Source organism: Myotis brandtii, unplaced genomic scaffold (assembly GCF_000412655.1).
Source record: "Myotis brandtii unplaced genomic scaffold, ASM41265v1 scaffold406, whole genome shotgun sequence".
NCBI classification, from domain to species: domain Eukaryota; kingdom Metazoa; phylum Chordata; class Mammalia; order Chiroptera; family Vespertilionidae; genus Myotis; species Myotis brandtii.
This window is the reverse complement of record NW_005365599.1, coordinates 83,501-106,516: the sequence shown is the minus strand read 5'-3', so window position 1 is coordinate 106,516 and position 23,016 is coordinate 83,501. Positions and strand designations below refer to the sequence as shown.

The following is a 23,016-nucleotide window of genomic DNA, read 5'->3' as shown; positions in this document are numbered from 1 at the left end:
CTGTGTATAGCACAAAACACCATAAATAAACCAAAAAGACAAATGACAGAATGAAAAAAAGATTGCAAAACATAATAATAAAAGCATCAATGGTCTTAAAAATATAAAGAGCTCCTGTAAATAAGAAAAAGATAAACAATCAAGTAGAAAAAAGGGCATGAAGACAAGTCACTATGTATCTATCTTACTATATCCACTTTCATGTACTACATATATATGTAAATGGGAAATGTAAAAAATGTTTAACCTCAGTAGTAATTAAAAATCTGCAGCCCTGGCTGGTACTCAATGGTTAGAGCTTTGGCCTACGCACTGGGGGGTCTTGGGTTCGATTCCTGGTCAAGGGCACATACCTTGTACCTCAGTTGCAGGTTTGATCCCTGGCCCTGGTCAAGGCGCGTGTGGGAGGCAACCAATCCATAGGTCTCTCTCACATGGATGTTTCCCTCCCCCTCTTCCTTCCCTTCCACTCTGTCTGAAAACCAATGGAAAAAAATATCCTTGGATAAGGATTGAAAACAACAACAGAAAAAAAAAACCTACTTGCAAATGTTGAAGCAATAATATGAAAATATTTTACCTGTTAACTTGGTAAAAATGAAAAATATGTTAAAATATGTTATCAGAAAAGAAAACAGGCACTTCCTACGGTACAACCTTTCTGGAAGGGCAACTTGGTAAGAGTCTTTAAAATGTGCATTCTATTGTTAGGTAATTATCCAAGGTAAAGCATTATGGACGTGTGCAAAGATTTAACTACAAGGATGTTCACTGAAGCTCTGTTTGCAATTGTGGCAAACTGGAAACAACTTAAATGTCCAGTAATAGAGGAGGAAGTAAACAGATTCTACCTTATAATTCATGATAGAATATCATGCAGCCATTACAATATTTGGCACATAATGGTAGTACTTAACTCATGGGTGAATATTCATCAGGTTCACCTGCGGAACTTTAAAAAACTACAAGGGCTCCACTGCGAGATTCTGAATTAGTGGTCTGATTCTACAGTATATGCTCAGTTGAGAACTACTGTTTTGAAGACTTACTGACTTAAAAAAATTCTCATGTTATATTATGAAATGCAAAAGATATCTTTTAGAAAAGCAGAAAAATATTATTATTAAAAAGAAAAATACATGGCCTTCCTTTTTCTGTATTATGGCAGATTAATGTTCTCAATTATTTGACTGAAGAAAAATTTAAAGCTAAATAAAATACTGAAAAGCAAACTTTGGATATACCTGAATAGAGAAATGACTAGATGGCTCTACTTCAACATGTTACTGGTGGTTATCTCCAAATAATGAAATTATAGGCAATTTTTCTTTTTCATCTGTCATTTTCTCCTACCAAATTGCTACAATTAATATCTATGATTTTTCTCACTAGAAAAATAAAAACATAAACATTCCCCTCTTATAAGTCACAAGGCTCATTTAGGAAGAAAATGTATGATCAAATAAGAGGAGTTCAAGAGTTGTAAACAATGCTTTATATTATCTGTTCCTGAAGGAGTCTTTCTCTTAGTTGTTTTAAATTCCCTCTATTATGTCCCTCCTAAGCTTGAGCTACATCAAAGTTTATATCTATACTAATAAAAGGGTAATATGCTAATTAGACGGGATAGACCAGACATCTTCCGGACGTCCTTCTGGACAAAGCCACGGTGGTAGGGGCCAAGACAGAGGCAGTTAGGGGCTATCAGGCCAGCAGGGGAGAGTGGTTAGGGGCGATCAGGCAGGCAGGCAAAGGCGGTTAGGGGCGATCAGGCATGTAGGCAGAATGGTTAGGGGTGATCAGGCTGGCAGGCAGAGTGGTTAGGGGTGATCAGGCAGGCAGGCAGGTGAGCGGTTAGGAGCCAGCGGTCCTGGATTGCAAGAGGGATGTTCTAGGGGTCCGAGATTGGAGAGGATGCAGGCCGGGCTGAGGGACTCCTCCCCCTGCTCCCTGCTGTGCAGGAATTTCATGCACCGGGCCTCTAGTGTGATTATAAAAAGAGGATGCAGTTCAAAAAAATGAACACTGATTGAAAGTTAACCTTTGTGCATTACAGCAGCTCATCTTTTAGATAGCCTAGGCAAGGCAACCTGACAATGGCTAACATAGCCCAAGCTACCCAAGTGCAAAGATCAAATGCAAGTGATTAGTAAGCAGGAAGACTAAGCAAAAGAAAAGCAAAGTACCTCTCCTGTAGGTGGCTCCACCGTGGCTGTTGCCTTCTTGAGCAGACTGGTGCCTACTGACCCAGCTGCATTGAGTTTTCCTAGTGATGCTGCCTTCAACAGCTCACCCATTTTCTTCCTTGTTTCCTCCTTTGTTAGAGCCAGCTCTCTCTTTAGGATCTCTGCACGATGCCAATGCTGCCATTCTGTAAAGTGGTGGCGGAGAACTTGCTTCCGGTGATGCCAATGCTGCCATTCTGTAAAGTGGTGCTGGAGAACGTGCTTCCTGTTATACTCAGCGGCCAGTTGTTGTTTTCTAAGCAACAAAGCACTTCCATTAAAAAAGATAAGCCATTTACAGCTTGTTACTTGGTGATATAAATGAAACACAAGTTCAGAGGAGTCCCAGAAATGCTCCACTTAGCTCTACCTAATCCTTCCATTTAAGCTAAAAGGAACTGGTTTATAAAATTCCCTGGTGTAAAGGGTCTGCTCATGGGAGGCATTGGCACTTCAAGACATTACCTCAGAAGAAAGAGTGACTATTCTGTTCTATCATGTCACAAAGACACATTACATTTTTTGATTACCATAAAATAGCTTCTGAGAGCTTTTGGAAGGGAAGGAGCAAAAATAATAGGTATATAAGTAAGTACTTTTTAAAAGATGAGGGAGATATCCAGCTATCTGGGAAACCTAAGGAAGACAGAAATTTGGGAGGAAGGGAAAGGAACAAAACTTTAGTGAATTGTCAACAATTAAGTATAAGACTTATAAGTGTCAACATGAAACTAAGAAGGTAGATCTGGGAAGGGAGGACTTTCTTGGCCAGGGAATGATTATCTGAAAAGAAGGACTCACTTACAGACCCTTTAACTCAGAGGTCCTCAAACTTTTTAAACAGGGGGCCAGTTCACTGTCCCTCAGACATTCCACACATGCGCAGTGTGGGCCCGGGACGTCGGCTGCTAAGCAGGACAGGCAGCGGTGGCAAAAACCCCTGGCGGGCTGGATAAATGTTTTCGGGGGGCCGCATGTGGCCCGCGAGCCGTAGTTTGAGGACCCCTGCTTTAACTAAATGATTGAAGGACCGTCCTGTGAAGATAATTGCTAAACACTAGACACGTGTGAAAGGCAAAGACAGGCACTGCTCTCATGGAGCTCCTTCCCAGGCTAGTAGGGATTCAGGTTCATTCTCTTCCTAAGGAAGAGCTCCTGGAAACTTCATGAACATTAGGGGAACTGACTGAGTGGAGGTAGGAAGTACCAGCTACATGCCCTCCCCAAAGGGACTCTCCATTAGGAGACACCTTGGAGCGGCTGTTGAGAATTCAAGCCTGGGTTTTCTGAGCTCCATCTGTAAGTGGATGCTTACTGTCCCCGAAGAAGTGAGGCATAGAGCTTGGAACTTAGTCGCATCAGGGGTCAGCTTCGAAGTTTAAAACCTAATATTGTATAGCTACCTACTTGATTTTATCTTGTAAAGGGGAATCAAATAAGTTCTCTATAACACTGTATGCATATCCATTTCTGTTAAATAAACATAATGTTTAACTCTCCTCATGGACTTTCGAGGGTCATAACAAAAAAATCATAAAGTTCTTAAGTCAACGTGTCAGGAGAACCTTTCTGTGGTTCTTAAATACTTAAGTGACTTTGAAATCTTTTTGACCACCACGTACAGTAAGAAAAAAATGTTACACTGTGATTCAATATGCAAGTTTATGTGTGCATGTATGAAACAAAACTATACATAACTGAAACAAAAGTTTCACCAAACAATATTTACCCTATTATCAGAGACGCACTCAGATATTTCTGTTCTAATATGTTCTATTTCTTTTAAAAAAACATAGCTCATCTCGAGCTTGATTTCAGGACCCACTAAAGAGTTAAAGCCCTTAGTTCGAAAAAGACTACTTTAGAGTCACAGACTTTAGCCTATGTCAGAGGAGTTGAATGAAACAACAAATTAATGAGAGTAAAGTTGATCGAAATGATGCATTGCAGGATAAACACTAATAGCAACTCTGCAAAGAGCATTTTTCATTATATTTAATTGCTTCTTTCTAATGAATTAAATAATTGAATTGGTATTCAATAAATACTTAGTGATTGATAGATTTTGTAATGAAAGTACAATATAGGTGGTAATAAGTATTTGTATTTTATTATACTATGATGGAAATAAAGTATCTAATATGAGACGAAATAACCTTGAAATAAAAATTTTAGAGGACATAAGAATAATAAATAAGATAGCAACACAGGTAAGAACAAAGCTCCAACCTGGCCCATGAGACATAGTGGTGGAGCATCGACCTATGAACCAGGAGGTCATGGTTCAATTCCGGGTCAGGGCACATGCCGAGGTTGCTGGCTCATTCCCCAGTGTGGGGCGTGCAGGAGGCAGCTGATCATGATTCTCTCTCCTCATTGATGTTTCTATCTCTTTCTCCCTCTCCCTTTCTCTCTGAAATCAATAAAAATATATTAAAAAAAAACACACAAAGAAAAACAAAGCTCCAAAAACCCTACAGAACTTTACATAATTAAGTGAAAATCGTCAATTTTCACAGGAGAATGTACATTGCTCTGATTAATGTGAAATTTGATTTACAACAATCCGCTCAGAAAGGAGGAGTGTGAAATTTACCTGAAGTGTTAATTTCATGTTTTTACAGCATAAACAAGCCAAAACAAAACTGAGATTTTGAGTGTCAGGGAAAAGATTATTTGGACACTATCAAAAGGCAAAAAGAAGAATATATTTGAAGTATAACAAAAACTCAAACAATAAGAAAATAGGTACCAAAAATGCATGTTCACTATAGTGCTTAGAGCCTACTCTATAATGGTTTTGCAGGCGGAGTGAAGATCTATTTAAGATATCTGTGTTTGTGGGTCGAGGTGGAAAGGTGGAAACACAGCAGCCAGGGGTCCAGAGACAAGGCTGGGTCTACTCCTGTGCCCTTGCAGTTCGCTTCAGCAGTGACAATATTCCAGACAAGCCAATTTCTGTACTTTTAAAAAGATGACACAGAAAACATACATATTTCTGAAAGTGAAAAATCACTTAAAAGCTCAACCAGATGTGATTTGCTTAGGAATGTTAAGCTAAAGAAATCGTTTCAGACACAGGCTACAGATAATCACTGAATGAAAGACAGAGTTCCCCTATGGAAAACATCCTGTCCCAGTATGCTGCCAAGATGAAATCAGGGAATTTGTGGCAAGAGCATATAAACTGAGCATCACAATTATATAACTGCATGCAGATAAAGGCCATCTCTAAAGACCTAAGAATATAAAATATAAAAGGTTTAAAGAGGAATTTAAATCTGAACCATGATGCTTAGAACCAACAACTCAAATGATACCTAGTGGTTGGTGCATATTATAGAACCAGGAAGTCAGAACACTGGGCAAGTGACTGAAAGTTTCTAAGCTTCAGATTCCTCCTCTAAGTGATGTCACCCTTTAAAAAAAGCCCTATACTGCCTGTCCTATATAGAACAAATTCTCATGTAAGGTAATAACACTATCTTAGGATATTTCTAGGTATCGAAAGAATGTCTTGAATTTTTAAAAAGGAAACGAGGAAAAAAGGAATGAGCTCATGAACACAGATACCGGTGTGGTGATTCCATGGGGGGCGGGGCAGGAGGTAGGTGGAGGTGGAGGAAGATATAGGGGAGATAAATGGTGATGAGAAAAATATAAACAAATTAAAGAAAAAGAAGGAAATGAGAAATGACAAATAAGTAACCACATACTAGTGATCTGCTTGTGTGCTGAGATCTGATGCAGAACATAAAAACAGCAGTGCCACTAACAGCTGCATTTGGGATGAGCAGCTTCAGCAGGAATAGGAATGGAAAAAGCTAATGTTTTCAATAATGCACCAGGTAATCCCCAGGGAAAACGTGGAAGACAATACAGTTCTGTTATGGAGCTTTAACATGAGCCAGACAATGCAAGTCTGTCCTCCTGTCTCTCTGACAGACATATCAGGAGGTTTATCAGCTTCAGATGCCATTCAGTTTCTGGATACCCGGGAGTGCATGGAGGGAAGGGCAATATAACATGTTAACAGAGGTACTCCACAAATGACTGAAAGTGGGGACTACCTGACACCCTCGATCCCACTGACATTTCTTGGTTTCTGCTCGCAGCAGCTACCTTTGAGTTTTTTACTCCACCTTTAATATCCCAACCTTCTTTGAGCAAAATCACCCACCTTAATATCCTAAACCAATTTCTAGAACAAAAAACAAGATGCACAGAGCCAGGGATTTTTAGGAAAGCAGTACAAAGTACAGTGTGTATCTAATAGATCCTTTCTTCTCACATATTTCAGCATGACTTGTCATTTGTTAATTACTTCTCTTATTTTTCATCTGCAACCACCTTAAGTGAATTACAGTATAGTTGAAAAAAACATGGTTGTCGTAGGGAAGGATCACCTGGAAGCTTCTTAACTTGGAGCTGTGTGGTATAGAAAAAAGCATCTGACTCTGAATCAAAAAGACCAGGATCTAGTCCTGAGAAGCTACTCTTAACTTCATGACCTTCAGAGAATTATTTACCCTCTCTGGGCCTTACTTTTACCATCTGTAAAATGAGGGGCTGGATTAGACAGGTGTTCAGGTGCCTTCCTGCTCTACGATATATTTTTTTTTTTGTAATTGTTGTTCCTGCTCTACGATATTTTTGCTCTAAAGTTTTGTAGTAAAAAATTTTTATAAGTTAAATATTTTCTCTCTTCCATTTTTTTTAAAAAGGTAGCATCTTATGAATGTGTTTAATGGAATGTTTGTGTATGTGTGTCTACGCAAGTGTGTGAGTATGAGTAGGTGTGTAATGGCTTTGTAACATATAGAATTAAAACAAAAAAGTAGTACCCATTCTGAACATTTAAAAAGAGACATCTGAAAATAATTCACAGATATGAGACAAAAAGTTCTGAGATCTTAATAAAAATTGGCACATTATGAAATCCCCATTTAGTGTTTTTATATTTAAACAGTTTAATTGCAGTGGAATCTCAAGTTCTTGATATTTTTTTTTTACAGGTGTCTTCTGGCATATAAACTTCACAAGCCACTTTTAACTTTAACATCTCAGTTTCTACTCCTTTATGCCCTTACTCATGTTGCTTCCCTTTTATAACACATCCAGTTTCCTTTCTTTATCCAACAAATCCATTTCCAGCTATTCCTATTTCAGTTAGACTTAATCCCTTATATCAATCACTAGGTCCTGAGAATTTAGAAATGAATTATGAAAGAGTTCTCTATGTTGACTTTTTTAATGAAAATTTTCTATAGCATACTGTGGAAAGTAAAATTGACTAGGCCCCCCTCTTGCTTAAAAACCTTCAAGAATTTGCCTCTATTTACAAAAAAAAAAAAAAATACTTAAACTCCTTGTCCTGGCATTCAAGGCCTTTTGCAAGTTGATGATCTTTACAACCACATGCTTGATGATCTCCAGCCAATATGAATGGCTACACTCCATGCCATCACCTCGTCTCCCCATTTCCACTTAGGAGCATCCTACTTACTGTGCAGAGCCCAGCTCATGACCCATCTTCTTGATAAAACGTTTCCTGGCACTCTGTAGGAGTCTCCTTAGTTACAGTGACACTTCCCGCTGCTAAGGTCTTATCAGAGGGGATGCTTTACACAGTTTATAATGCTATTCAATAGCTCTACTGTTTCTAGATCTTGTTTTCCCCACAAAATTGTGAGTTCTTTGAGGACAAGGAGCCATGCATCAGTCTCCTACAGATCCTTCCCAGGGCCTAATGCTGTCACATGGTTGTACAACTCCAAGGGGTGTCCTTCCCTTCTGCATAACAATGCCCAATGCTTTCATATACCATCCCTTTAGTTTCTCACCCTGAATGAATAACAGGGTTGTTGGTAGAGAAGTGAGCAAATATAAAAACATGAACTGCCCTCTCCCAAATCAACAAATTGTTCCTTCTACATATGTGATTTTGGTTCAAGAATGGAAAGTTAAAGTTGGAAATGAAAAGAACAGAATGTATTTAAGAAGATGGAGCAAAGAAAGTTTTACTTGAAGACAAATTTTGTCATTCACAAGAATAAGAGGAAGTTGATAAAAAGGTGTCAAAACCTCTACACAAGATGAAGAACAAAAGATGGGGGAATGGGAGGCATCACTCTTGGCAGGTCTGTCCTCCCAGATGGATGTTCTCAGTGTCCCTAATTAATATTCTATGTGCAGATAGTGATTTCTACCAATGTGAATTACTGGCATATAAACCAAACTCTGTCTTTTGAATTGTAAAATAGTCCAAGTGAAATGCTACTACATCTGAGGACAAGGGAAAAAGCATGATACCTGCTTCCTTTTAAAAAAAAAAAAAGCATGCACATTAGTATATTTTTACTAAGTAACTAGAGGCCTGGTGCACGAAATTCGTGCATGGGGGTGTCCCTCAGGCTGGCCTGCACCCTCTTGCAATCCGGGACCGCTGGCTCCTAACCGCTCACCTGCCTGTCTGCCTGATCACCCCTAACCGCCTCTGCCTCGGCCCCCGCCACCATGGCTTCGTCCAGAAGGACATCCTAAATGATGTCCGGAAGGTCGTTTGCCTGTCCGGTCTAATTAGCATATTACACTTTTATTATTATAGATTTTTCTGCTTATACTTTTCAGTTAAATTTTTCTAGTTTGGGATGCAACGGAAAACAATTGTTAGCACATTTTATAAGCAGGTGAGATGATTCCAGTGAACAGAGTTTGAGAATTCATTTCTGGATTCATCAAGAGGAAAGTTGTCCTAGATAAATGCACTAGAAGGGCTTTCATCGTAAATAATGGTACCTGTTTTCTTCCCTGAGCTTACGCTCCATGGCTTGTGTCTCCCGCTCCAGCCTCTGAGATCTCGTGTAGTCTCTCCAGGCCTTCAGGACCTTCAGTTGAAACTTCCAGTCGGACAGAGTCCCAGCTTTCCCCAGCTTAATCCTGTGGTCAAGAATCAGCTTGTGCCAGGCAGAGAAATAGCGCTTTTGACACTACAATTGGAAACATTTGTAAAATCACCACTGATCAGCACTAGTGTTTCTAAAATAGAGCCCTCTCCTCAGATTTCTGCCTCACACTTTTTCTAACAAAATTAGCAACTGTTGTGTTAATAGAAGGGGAACAGATCAGACACAATTACTTTATGGCTAATAATGACAAGAAATATTCAAGTCATGCAACTGAGGCACTCTCAGCCTCATGACTTAAACTAAAACTTCATCCTCCTTGTAAGGCACCAGTTCTATGGGGAGCTGGAGTAACAGTCACATTTAAGGTCTAAGACAAAGGGTTTGTTTGAGAGGCTTGAAAGACCTGCTTCCAACAGGATATCCTGTGCCAGGCTATCTTGGAATTTACAATACCAACCATTTAATTCACCCCTGTTACTAATTCTGCTGATGTCCTGCATGAATGAACATGGGAGGTCCCATAAGGATGGAGTGGGTTCTCTGGTCCCTGGGAACAAGACAACTAAAAACAGTAGCTTGAGCTGGGTGACCCCTAACTATGTTAGGGCCTTGGTGGAGCAGGCCTAGAGAGACTAGACACTCAGGCTGCCTGCAATCTCCCACAGTACGCATGTGACAATAATCAGACAAGGTCTGCTGACCCTAAGGATGCCCTAGAGAAGTGCTCATGGCCCTTGTCTAAGAAAAATCTCTGAGATCTAGTCCTTGTCTCTATCTTCTACTTTCACAGCAAACTTCATGTTCCTGGTACATCAAATTACTTTCATCTCTTGGCCTTACACTAACCATACTGTTTCACAGTTTTCTATCTATGGTCATCCTAATTTCTCCCTCCCCTTCTCTCCTCTCCTTATCTGAATACTTCAGGAGTCACCTCCCGTAGGGAGCCCTCCTATTACCCACCACTCTCCCCAAATGTCAGTGCCCTTCCAGAGCAATCTATGCTTTCTTCAGTCAAGACACTCAACACACTGCATTACGATCACCTGTTCACTGGTTTGCACTAGACTGGGAGCCTCTGGAAGGAAAGACCCCGGCTCCATAAATGGGAATGGCAAGTCTGGGAGCGTTACCAAGTATGGGGAGCACTAAATGGAAAGCAACCTCATAGGAGGTGCCTCTGTGGGAGGTTTGAGGGATGCCTGATGTCCAGCAGCGAGAACTTGGTAGCCCTCCCAGGGTCAACCCGATTTACTGCTTCTTTCTTTATAAAAATACTTATCTTTCATTATTTCAACATTTAGTAAGCACACCACTGTGTTTGAATTTGGAAACTCTGAACAAAGTTGCTTAAGATATAGATTTTGAGGTGTCATAGGGAGAGAGAATAAATTAAAAGATTGATAACATAGGGAGTATCCACTTGGCCAGAAATATTTTCTACATAGAAAACCAGTCATATTCCCATTTAGACAAAATACAAAATCTTTATTTCCCATCAGGAGAAACCAGGGAAAACTTTAATAAACCCTTGTTCCCCTTCTATTATGTCAAACGAGGGCACATTTTCTGAACCTTTATCTCAGATTCGGTAGAAGGAGGGAGAGAAGGTGGAAGAAGAGAGAAACAGCAGAAGGGAGATTTGCTGAATATAAAATATCCTTAAGTCATAACAAGGAAGAAAAACAGCTGCCAGGTGGAGGGGTTATGCTTTTTGCATTACATCTGTTTATCCCACAAAATACATCATGAAAAAATGTTCCCTTGTGTGCCATAGTCAAAAGAAAATATCCTTTACTTATGAGATTCATTTAAGAAATTCCTCTTGAATGACTTGACTTTTATCTCCTAGAATATGTCTAATGATGAAACAGCACAAACATAATCCACTTTGACAATAACACTATTTACTAATAGTTTCCTTCTTAGATTTCTACATTCCTTTTCTCTCTAAGTTCAAAGCACCCTACATGTCCTATTTTATTAATTCGTAGAACATCATTACAAAATGGAGACTGCAGATATCATTATACTTTACCTTACCAAGCTGAACTTCAAGTAGAGAAGGGCTAATGACTAAATTCACAAAGTAAAGAGTTAGTGGTACACCTACGGCTAACATGGAAACACTCTGGCATCCTGACGACCTTACTCTCTTAGACAAAAAGTCTCTCCTCACAAGGAAGGCATGTTCTTTGCTTTTTTTTTTTTTAATGCTGAAAGAGAAAGAACTTGATATATAACTTACTAGGGTCAGAAAAGCACTGCTAGAACATCTGAATTTTAAAAAATATATATTTTATTGATTTTTTTACAGAGAGGAAGGGAGAGGGATAGAGAGTTAGAAACATCGATCAGCTGCCTCCTGCACACTCCCCACTGGGGATGTGCCCACACCCAAGGTACATGCCCTTGACTGGAATCGAACCTGGGACCCTTGAGTCTGCAGGCCAGCGCTCTATCCACTGAGACAAACCGGTTAGGGCTAGAACATATCTGAATTTAAAAGAATGAATTCTACAGTCAATCTATTTCTTTTAAAATACTTAAGTGTAGATTTAGATAGCAAAATGATCAGTTTTAAAGGTCTATAATTCCGTTTCACTACACAGAAGTTAATAGCAGGAAAGTGACAGACTTCTTTTTTGTCCCGAGGGCTAATGTTGCCCCTCCCTTTCTTATTGAGTAACATTGGTTAGTAAGATTATATAGGTTTCAAGTGTACAATTCAATGATACAACATCTGTATATTGCACTGGGTGCCTACCAACCAAAGTCAAATCACCATATATTTGACCCCCTTTATTCTTTACTATCCCCCACCCATGTACTTTTCCTCTGGTAACCACCACACTGTCATCTGCGTCTTTGAGTTTTTGTTTGATTATCTTGTTTGTTCATTTGTTGCTTTCAGTTTTATATTCCACATATGAGTGAAATCATATGGTTCCTAACTTTTTCTGTCTAACTTATTTCACTTTGCCTGATATTCTCAAGACCCATCCATGTTGTGTCAAATGGCAGCTTTCTTAACATCGGGTTGCTATTGTTTTTTTATTGATTTCAGAGAGGAAGGGAGAGGGAGAGAGAGATAGAAACATCAACGAGGAGAGAGAATTGTTGATTGGCTGCACGCCCCCTACTGGGGATTGAGCCCACAACCCGGGCATGTGCCCGGACTGGGAATCAAACTATGACTTCCTGGTTCATAGGATGCTCAACCATTGAGCAACACCAGCCGGGCAGCTTGCTATTAGTTTTTATCCTGCCTACTAAAAAATGCAATCCCATTAAAATTTTAATAAAAAAAAAGTATGAATGAAGAATAGCTAATTGGTTCTTCTTGACTCACAGCAAACATTATTCAGGCAAACAGGAGCCCCACAAATTGCATAAAGAAAAACATTTGGGAAAGGAAAATACTCTCTGTCTCCTCTGGGAGATGCAAGCACTCTGATTCAGAAGGGACGAGAAGCGGCACACGTCCATGTCATGATCTACATCCTTTCTATTATAAGTTCCTGCTCTCCCAGGTCAGTTTCTCCTCTTTGGTCCTACACTCCAGAACTATAATAGTGCTTTATCTCTTAGCTCTTTGAAACAGAACTAGTATTTAAAACCACAATTGGGTTGGAAGAGATATATACTCTGTTGAAGACAGAACTTAATGTTTTAACTAGCTGGACAACCAGTCTGACCTCTCTCCATTCTTACTAGCTTCAGTTTTCTCTGCACCATGTTTTTATTTCTGATAGATTTTCAAATACAGGGATGGGCAAAAGCAGGTTAATAATAATAATAAATAATATAACAATTAACAAATAAATAATAATGCAAGAATAAACTCCATGTTTCACATACTCACAACTTTAAAACTACTTTTGCCTACCCCTGCATAGTAATGCATTCTTTTACTAACTTCCACATCTCTTTACATAGTTGTGGTGATAAATAAGGCCTCATACAGGTCAATAAAATACTGGAAATCACTGTGGGAAAGACTGTTCCCAAGTACATATCTATAATAATTTCGAAAATAAAATACAAAATGAAATTTAGAAACTTTTTAAGTGAAATGCTTTTCTTCTCTCCAAGTCCGCTATAAGACATCATTTAGTCATTAAGGATTCTGCTCAAGAGAAGAAATGATAGTTCGCCCTGCCAAATTTATTACCTGCACTCAAGTTGCCCTCCTTGTGTTGGCAAGAAGGCTCTTCCCTGAAGTGTAATCACACCACTGTCACTGGGAGTGATTGACATTGGGTGGAACAGCAATTTGCTATCTAATCTTCATTGTAATTTTAACCCTGTCACTAGAGATGCTTGTTCTGATTAATGAAGTGGGTAACTCATCAAAATTCCTCAGCTACTTCCCTTGTGTCAGAAAGCTCAGTGATAATTGCATCAGAATTCTCTGCTATGGAAAACTAAACAATGAATTGTAAAGAGGACAAAAATGTCAACAAGTTTACAATTTATTTCTACTTAATGGAACTAACTGCGGTGCAGCTAGTGGTCTAGGGGAGTTGGCCAAGACTGGGGTGTTAGGAACCAAGCTATCCTCTCCCCTGGGCCCTGACTCCTTGCTGCTCCCAGGCCGAAAGGAACAGACACTCTATCGCTATACAAGGAAGCGATCCACAACTTCTTTTTTCCTTTTGTGGATTACTGTAGCTGGGTGAAAGACGCCACAGACCATATGAAGTGTCTGGGGTTGGAGAGAGGAGGATATTGGCAAAATAAATGCCCCAGGAAGGAGCAGCACTGAAAAGTGGTACCTTGCGAAGCACCCTACTCCTGATTTTTGTAATTTTCAAAAGAAAATAGAGGAAATCATTGTGTCTCCTACCCTCAGCCATATACATATGCTCCTATAACTAAACACATTAGGGAAAATACTCAGTGCCAAGACTTGACATGCTGTTGAGTTCCACGCAAAAATCTGGAGGCCTAAACTTGACAACGGTTGCTGTGTGAAATGCTACCTTTGTCTATTGGCTATGGACAAAAAGCTACATCCTTGTTATATGCTGGAGGATGTGATGCTGATTTTTACATCTGTATTTTTTATTTCCTTTCTTTTTTAAACTTAAAAAATGCTAATTATAAAAATTTAACAAACACATCCAAAAACAGAACAGAAGAATTAAACCCCTCACTCAGCTTCAAGAATTATCATCCTATTAACCAATGTCCCCCCAATATATTTAATAAAAAAAAAAAAAGAATTATCAACACTGAGCTAATCTTGTCTCATCTCTCCTCTCCCTACTTTTTTTTTTTTGAGTATTTAAAAATAAATCCAAGACATCAGACATTATATCATTTCACCCATAAAAGCATCGATATGCATTGCTAACATAAGGGCATTTTGTAAATTCTTCTTAATTTTGTTAAGAAGTTTCAATCAATAATACTGCTGTAATGAGCTAATTCTGCTTCACTCTAGTAGAATTCAGAGAGCAATTGCTTAGTCTTGCCATACAGTAAATTCGTAGCCAGTAAGACTCTCTGGGATCTTTTAAAGAATGACCGTAACACAGCTATCACCAGCCATTCAGGTTCGTAGCCAGTAAGACTCTCTGGGATCTTTTAAAGAAGAATGACCGTAACACAGCTATCACCAGCCATTCAGATAAGGCTCCTTTCCCAACATGGCCTGGACCATATTTTTAAGAGGGAAGGAAGACTTACTGCTCCTCATCACCTTCTCTTTCCTTTCCTTTCTTCCCCTTCTAGACCTTCTTCCCCCCTCTATGAATCCCCACTCCCTGCCCACCCCCCCTACACCCAGACACACACACACACACACACACACACACACACACACACACACACTTCCAAAAGTAGAGCTTACCTCAGAATATATTAGACAAATGCTCAATTCACCTCTACAGTAGTCCAACAATAAGACAATGATATGATGTCATTCGTTCCTCACCCATATTGGTCTCAAGATCCTTATAAATATATTCACCTGAAATGTCTAGTGTTTAGGGAAAGGGATATTCTACTCTGTAAAAATTTAGAGGATGAACTTTATTTGTGCCAAAGGTTCTTTTCTTAAAATTTCAAAGCAGAATTTAATTAGTTTTTTTAAAAGAAAAAAAAATCATATATACATGAATGGAATCTGTGGGATCAAAAAAGTCTTCATGTTTGAAAAACAAAACACCGGTGCAATGTGTAAATTGGCCCTCACTGTCCCTTCTGAGAGAATAAGAAACCTGGGTTATTTGTTGGATGAGGGTAAGGAAGAATATAATAACAAAACAAACAACCTCCTTACCAATCTTAGAATTTTACTTGGAAGTTGTCCAGAGAGTTGGCTATATGTATACCACACATGGTCCTTGGCAATAAACTTAGAGGATAGATTTACACAACTCCCAGTATTCTTCATGTGTGCCTGACATTTCTCTTTTCGGTAGTTTTACTTCCAAAGAGACTTTTCCTTCATTTCCTTTTCCAAACAGACAACATTGCTGAGAGGATGGTTGCTATGTTTCAGTTCAGAAATTGTTTTGCTTCAGTAGTGTGTAGGCAGTCCTGATAAAACTAGGATCTTTGGGAAGAAATCATGCTATAAACGAGGTACTTAACTACAGTTCTCATCACCTTGTCAGAAAAAAAATCCAGGCTTTTTTTCCATACATACCCATGCTTCCTTGGTTTAGTTTGGGGTGACCTTCTGGAAGGCACAATGCCACAAACATAACATTAACAATGACTCTCTAACAGAAAAACCCAACCAAAAAGCAATTTTGGTTCCCCATAGAATAAAGATTTAGGTTAGTGTCAACCCATCTTTCATTGTTCTCTTCAACTTTCACAAGTAGGAAAGATTGTAGAATTTCTTATCTTATTAAGAAAACATGAAATGTATTTCAGAATAGGGTGCAAAATTAAGAAGGCTGTTTTCCAAATGGTGTAAGAACTTCATAATCCCTCGTGTTGTTTCTGCTAATTAGCAATGACATGTGGATTGCTGAATCTCCCCAAGAGATTTCACTGTAAGATCAAAGAAAAAATAGGATAGGCTAGAAGTAAAAATTTCTATAAAAAAATCTATAGATTTTTTTCATAAAACAATGAGGCTTAGAAATGGAAATGTGTGGGAAAGGTGCATGAATAGTGCTGCACCTGAACTTGTGTTTTAATGAGAGCCTGCTCTGTTTCTCTCAGAAAGTCTCCTATTAAATAACATGCTCCAAATGTGATGTTAAGAGATTGTTTGGGGTGTTGCCTGGCCGGTGTGGCTCAGTAGTTGAGTGTCGACTTATGAACTGCGGGATCACGGCTCCATTCCTGGTCAGGGTACATACCTGGGTTGTGGGCTCAATCCCCAGAAGGGGGCATTCAGGAGGAAGCTGATCAATGATTCACTCTCATTATTGATGTTCTATCTCTCTCTCTCCCTCTCCTTTCCTTTTTCTGAAATCAATTTAAAAAACATATAAAAAAATAAAATCTTAAAAAAAAGTCTCTCTCTCCCTCTCCTTTCCTCTTTCTGAAATCAATTTAAAAAACATATAAAAAATAAAATCTTTAAAAAAAGGAGTTTGTTTGGGGAGCAAATACAATCCAGAGCCAAAGCACAAAAAGTACAGGCATTAATGGAACCCAAACTAGAGCAACTCTTTAAAACATATTCTTTAAAGTCTTCTTGCAAATACTCTACAGAGACAGCTGCTGGGTTTGTGCCAGTGACCCATTCTGAGGGTGCTGACAGGAGCTTCCTGTTATTTAGCCGCTCACTGCAAGGCAGCTAGGCATCTTTCCCCTTTTTATTCTGTGGCCATATTTAGGCTGCTGAGTATCCAAGTTTCATTACCCAAGGGCAGCTCCAGGCTCCTTTGGAATAGGCTAGGAATGTGGGCTGGGACCAAGAGAATGAGCCCAGAGGGCCTGCTACTCCAATGGCATTTACCTGAGGACCATCCTATCTCCAGCCAAGTCAATGTAAAAGCCCAACAAGCATTGTGGTAGATTTTCCCCATGTCTCAGATACACCCATATACACTGGGGAAATCTAAATTAGAGGTTCACTAACAATCGTCACACTGAAAGGGAAGGAGGACCTAAGTAACTCTGGAAAACAATATTTTGGCTAATAAGGCTAAAAACAAAAATAATGGCATAAATATTATACTCTACTCAGTAAATTTATTTCCATAGTTACATGGGTCAGGTATTCTGAAACTACTTTATAATATACTAAGATTAAATAAGTAAATATATTTAGATAATAAGCTTCAGGTTATTCACTGTCGGATAAAGAACTTCTAGATAAGCAAGAAGGAAAGGCTATGCTAAAACCTGTGGTGCTGGGTTAGGGTTGAAGTTATTTTATTGTATACTAGAGGCCTGGTGCATGAAATTTGTGCACTCGGGGGCAGTCCCTCAGCCCGGCCTGTGCCCTCTCACAGTATGACATCCCCTTGGGGGATGTCCGACTGACGGCTTAGGCCCACTCCAGGACATCCTCAGCGCTGCGGAGGTGGGAGAGGCTCCTGCCACTGCAGCTGCGCTTGCCAGCCGTTAACCCAGCTCAGGGCTTCTGGCTGAGTGGCGCTCCCCCTGTGGGAGCGCACTGACCACCAGGGGGTAGCTCCTACATTGAGCATCTACCCCCTGGTGGTCAGTGTGCATCATAGCGACCGGTCATTCCGCCATTTGGTCAATTTGCATATTAGCCTTTTATTATATAGGATACACAGATAGATACAGAAATAAGTTACAAATAAGGAAGGGGTAAGGATAGTATGACCCTGTGTATTGCACTGGACTTGGAGACACCAGTGTGAACTCATGGATTTTAATATGCATACTGACAGCCACAGAAATAAATATAATGTGTGTGCACGTGTGGGTTTGTATACATACACATATTTCCCAATTATGTCTGCCGAGAGGGGAGGGCCTAGAGACAATGACACTCCAGGAGCAGTGAACATACCTAGTTCCATGATCTTGGTTTCTAAATATTATTCTCCAATAAAAGGAACCAGGTTCCATGTAGAAGTGGTTGATTCCAGGGTTAGGGCAGGGAAAAACATGATTAGCCTAAAACATCTTGTGGTGATAGACAGAAAGGAAGTACCCAAAAAAGATGGGTTTTGAAAGGGCAAAAGAGTCAACTTGAAACATTTCCTAATGGCCAAAGTTAGAACAATTTGAGTAAGAAAGTAAACAACAAAAATATTAGGTTATAACCCACAGAATAAAATAAATACCCATGAGTCTATACTGATACAAATTATTGAATAAATGAATAAATAAATAACTGGGGAAGAAGAGGTAGTTTTCCTTCTAGAAGAATTTCAATTAATAAATGGAGAAGAAATGAGGGAAATACAAAATTATCATTAGACAAATATCACATTACATAATTGTTACAGGCAAGATCCACCAATGGATGCTAAAATTAATAGGTGAAAGTTTAAGAATAAGCAGGATAGTTGCATAATTTCACAATATTTCCTCTAAGACATTTATGGGTTACAAAGGGAAAATAGTAACTTTATAGTGGGGAAACCCATCAGACACAATCTTAAGTGATCAAGGTTAACATCAGCAGAATAAGACATATTAATGTTATGTACCCCCAATATGATGTGCTGAAATGGGCAGAACCTCACTTCTTGTAGTATTCTTACCAAAAATGCATAATCTCAATCTAAGCAGAAGAAAACATCAGAAAACCCAAATTGGGAGACATTCTACAATATGCCTGACTAGTACTCTTCAAAAATGTCAAGATCATAAAAGATAAGGAAAGATAGGAACTGGGAGGAGACTATGGACATAACAACTAAATGCAACACGAAATTATGGACTGAGTCCTAGAACAGAAAAAGGATATAACAGAAAAACTGGTGACATTCTAATCCTATATAATAAAAGCCTAATATGCTAATTGTCTGACCATTCCTTCGACCAGTCACTATGACACACACTGACCTCTAGGGGGCAGATGCTCCGACTGGTAGGTTTGCTGCTGGGGTCCAGCTGATCGGGACTGGGCGAGATGGGCCGGACATGCCCTGGAGCCCTCCTGCGGTTTCTCCCCGGCCCCGATAGTGCACTGGTGGGGTCTCTCGGCTATGGCCTGCACCCTCTCGCAATCCGGGACCCTTTGGGAGATGTTGGAGAGCTGGTTTTGGCCCAATCCCTGCAGGCCAGGCCGAGGGACCCCACTGGTGCATGAATCCGTGCACCGGGTCTCTAGTAGAAGCTATCATTTAGTTAATGGTATTTAATGGTATCATACCAATGTTAATTTCCTAGTTTTGATAATTATACTATGCTTATGCAAGATATTAATATTGGGGAAAGCTGGGTGAAGGGTATTCAGGAACTCTGTGTACCCGTTTTTGCAACTATTCTGTATGTCTAAGATTATTTAAAAATAAAAACTATAATAATAAAGTATAGGTTCAAATCAAGCAGAATCTGTGACAAAGTGGAGATAATTCATTCACAATCTCATGTTTACATACACTGGCTGGTCCTTCTAAAATTGAGTAATCTGTTTTAGCAGGGCACTACATTTGTAAAATTTTTATGTGTCTAAAATTCATACCTAGCACTTATATCTAAAACATACATTATTATTTCTTCTTGTATAGTGGACTTCCCCAATAAAGTTTAAAAGTTAATCTTATTGGGAACACATATCTTATTCATCTCTCACTGGTTGGGTAATATATCATGGCACTGTTTCCTTATGTTTCTCAAGATGGCCCCCTGAGTACTCATTTGCTTCCTACTTTCTTTCAGAAATCTGACCTGTTACTGCAGGAGGTCACACCCACTCTGTCAGTCTCAGGAAGGACACAGCATCTAAGAGTCTTTGCCAATCTTTCTCAAAATGTTAATCCCAATTCTTAACATTTCCTCCTACCACACTTCCCTCTTTATTCCTAAAGCCAAAACTCTGACCAAACTCTTGTTGTTTTATATCTGAATTCTTATGACTTCTTGACCGTCAGTCTAAAAAGCCACCATCAAATATGTTTAGCTTAAAAAAAAATCGGCTCAGTTGGGCTTAGTGTTACTTTATCCCATCTCTGATGGAGCTTTTGTCATTTATGCTACAGAATGCTGAGTAAAGAAACACTACAATTCCCACCTGGTGATTTTCCTTATAAGTTTGGATTAAGAACTCTTTCAGTTTCTTCTTTCTTTCTTTTGCCATTTTTTCTTCCTCCAGAAGAGTATGAACATCTTGAAACATGCCTTTTTCTGGATATTTTGGAGAACTTTCTTCTTGCTTTTTCTTCTCTCTATTATAACAATTTAAAAATACACACATGAACAACAGACTTAACAATGAGTAATTACAACAGACCATAGTGGAATGAATACTGAATTTTCCATCAGGAGATACAGATTTTTAGATCTGGCTTTAAAGCTACATAATAGGGTAGTTTTTTTTTTGAGCCTTATTTTATTCCTTTTTAAAATAAAATACAGGTAAAATGAAATAAAATTGTTATAATGTACTCTGAAAAGTAGACATCTCTATAGACATTTTAGTAAAGTATTTTTATTGAGTTTAATATTGAGTGATATTGTGATCAAACTTTGAGAGTTAACAACTACTAGGTATTCTCTAACATAGACATAAATTCTCTCTCTTCTCATAAGGGTGGCACAAAAAAGGAATGAGATTTTTACAATAAGGCACTTACAAGGTTTCTAGGGAGAAAGATAATAAAAGAATCAGGTGTTATTGAATAAGAACAGAATTTATATTAATCTTGAAAGAGCTAAAAAGAGAAAATACAGAACTTAATAAAAATAAAGAAAAGGCCTTCGGGCAAGTCACAAGAGTCTGTTAGTAACTTCATTGCTCATCTTTCTGGTCATCCTCTTTCTCGCCCAATTATTGATTCTTTCTCATCTAGGTCACCCCTCTTATATTTATGTAAGCTCATAGCCACTGCCTTCTTGTTGGAGTATAATGAACTGCATAGGTATGTGAATAAGGTCTATATACTACTGATGTGGTAGTAAACATAACACCAAGTCAGGAATCAGGATTCATGGACTTTGGCCACAAATCAGCTGTGAAAACTCAGGCAAGTCACCTAGCCTTTCTCCACATCACTTTACATTTGTGGGAACTCAAATTGAAACAGGGATGTCCGAGTATTCTGCAGACATTCTCTCACTAATTCTCCTATCTCAGTGGTTGGCAAACTGTGGCTCGTGAGCCACATGTGGCTCTTTGGCCCCCTGAGTGTGGCTCTTCCACAAAATACCACGTGCGGGAGCGCACGTACAGTGCGATTGAAACTTCATGGCCCATGCGCAGAAGTCGGTATTTTGCCGACCACTGTCCTATCTCATACAAGGGAGCACACAGTGTTATATCTTATTACCAGTGATGTTAACCATCACTTGGTTAAGGTGGCTTCTCCAGTACAAAGTTGCTATTTTTCCCTTTGTAATTAATAATATTATCTCTTAAGGGAAGCTCCTTTGAAACTATGCAATGAAGCAGATTTAGGTTAGCTTACAAATAAGTTAAAAAACCCTACCAACTATACAATTTAACTGAATTTTTCCAAACTTACCAATGCCACAACGACACTGTATTAGATGGTTTTAGGCAGATCATAGTGGGCATTTAAAGAAATACAGTTCTAATGCCATGGATCTGATTTTTAAAAATAAGTATCTGTTGTGAAAGTATTATCTGCTCATTGTGAAAAAGTGGAGAGGTATACAAGCCATCTATATTCCTCCCAGAAAAAACACACTAACATGTCAGTGCTATTTCATTGCAGAATCGTTGTTTATTAATTCCTCCACTATTTATTAATGCCTGTTATCATAAATAATATTACTTTAATTATCTTTGTGCACAAATCTTTTGTCTGGATTTCTGCTCATTTTCTTAGGGCAGTTTCCCTACAACTGGAAATTCCCAGGTCTTGATAGCAACATTTTTATAGCTCTTGTTGTTTATTGCCAAATTGCTTTCTGGGATGCTTAAATCAGTTTATCCACCTAGAAGTATAGCACAATTCCTCTCTCACTGTAACTGGGGTATGATTTTTTAACTTTTAAAAGAAATGACAGGTCAGTGAACATCTGCTGAGTGCCCACTGGAGAAGAGCTTCCTGCTACCATCAAATGTTACTTGCTTCACAATTTATTTTAGGTCTGCCTAGGTTTGTCAGGGCTTAAGAGCGATCTGAAAAGCAAGGCTGACCTCAGCAAGAACTCACGGAAACCCTGGTGACTGCTTTCTAAAAGGAATGGCGTCTGGAGGAGGCCTGAGCCTGGCACTTGAAAGCGAAGTGCAAGTCCACTGCCGAGCTGTTTCAAATGGCGCAGAATGAGAGTAATCAAGAACACAGGGGGAAAGCTGTGTGGGCTGACGGGGTGGGAGGGATTATCTAATAGTCTTGCTGGCCTCTCAGTTTGAGTATTCAGCCACTTCAGGCACGTTGTTCCAAGGCTTTTGCAGCTCATACATCAATGCTATTTCTCCCAACAAATACATCAGTTATTTCATTTTTGAAGCTCATTTTTTCATGAAGATTCATTACAGTCCTACATCCTGTGAGAACTATTTTGTTTTTCTTCTTATGTTAGATACTAGTGGCCCGGTGCATGGATTCCTGAACATTGAAAGGAAATTAATTAGAAAAAATATTTTAATATCGCTGTTCACCCTTTTTCTATAATAGAAGTGTCAACCAAATTGACACACATGCAATTGGCGCCAGCAAGAGCTTTATATGTAGTGTGCATGCACAAGTCAACTTAGCCTTTTATAGATATAGAATAAACTTGCTTAATTAGACCTGCTTTCTGATTTAGCTAAACTTTTTCCAGCCCAGTGAAGCACCCCAACTTCTCTTTCA

General features: G+C 39.0%; 1 protein-coding gene across 2 annotated transcripts in view; it reads right to left on the bottom strand.

Moving 5' to 3' along the window:
• The window catches only part of CCDC191 (coiled-coil domain containing 191), a 79,160-nt gene that overhangs the window by 35,826 nt on the left and 20,318 nt on the right, over window positions 1-23,016 (bottom strand). For both annotated transcript variants that reach the window (XM_014545386.1, XM_014545387.1), the window contains 3 exons: window positions 20,268-20,421; window positions 9,024-9,214; window positions 2,187-2,481 (listed from right to left, as the gene is read on the bottom strand). In XM_014545386.1, coding sequence (XP_014400872.1) covers window positions 2,187-2,481; window positions 9,024-9,214; window positions 20,268-20,421 — 640 coding nt within the window. The remainder of the gene's footprint in view (window positions 1-2,186; window positions 2,482-9,023; window positions 9,215-20,267; window positions 20,422-23,016) is intronic.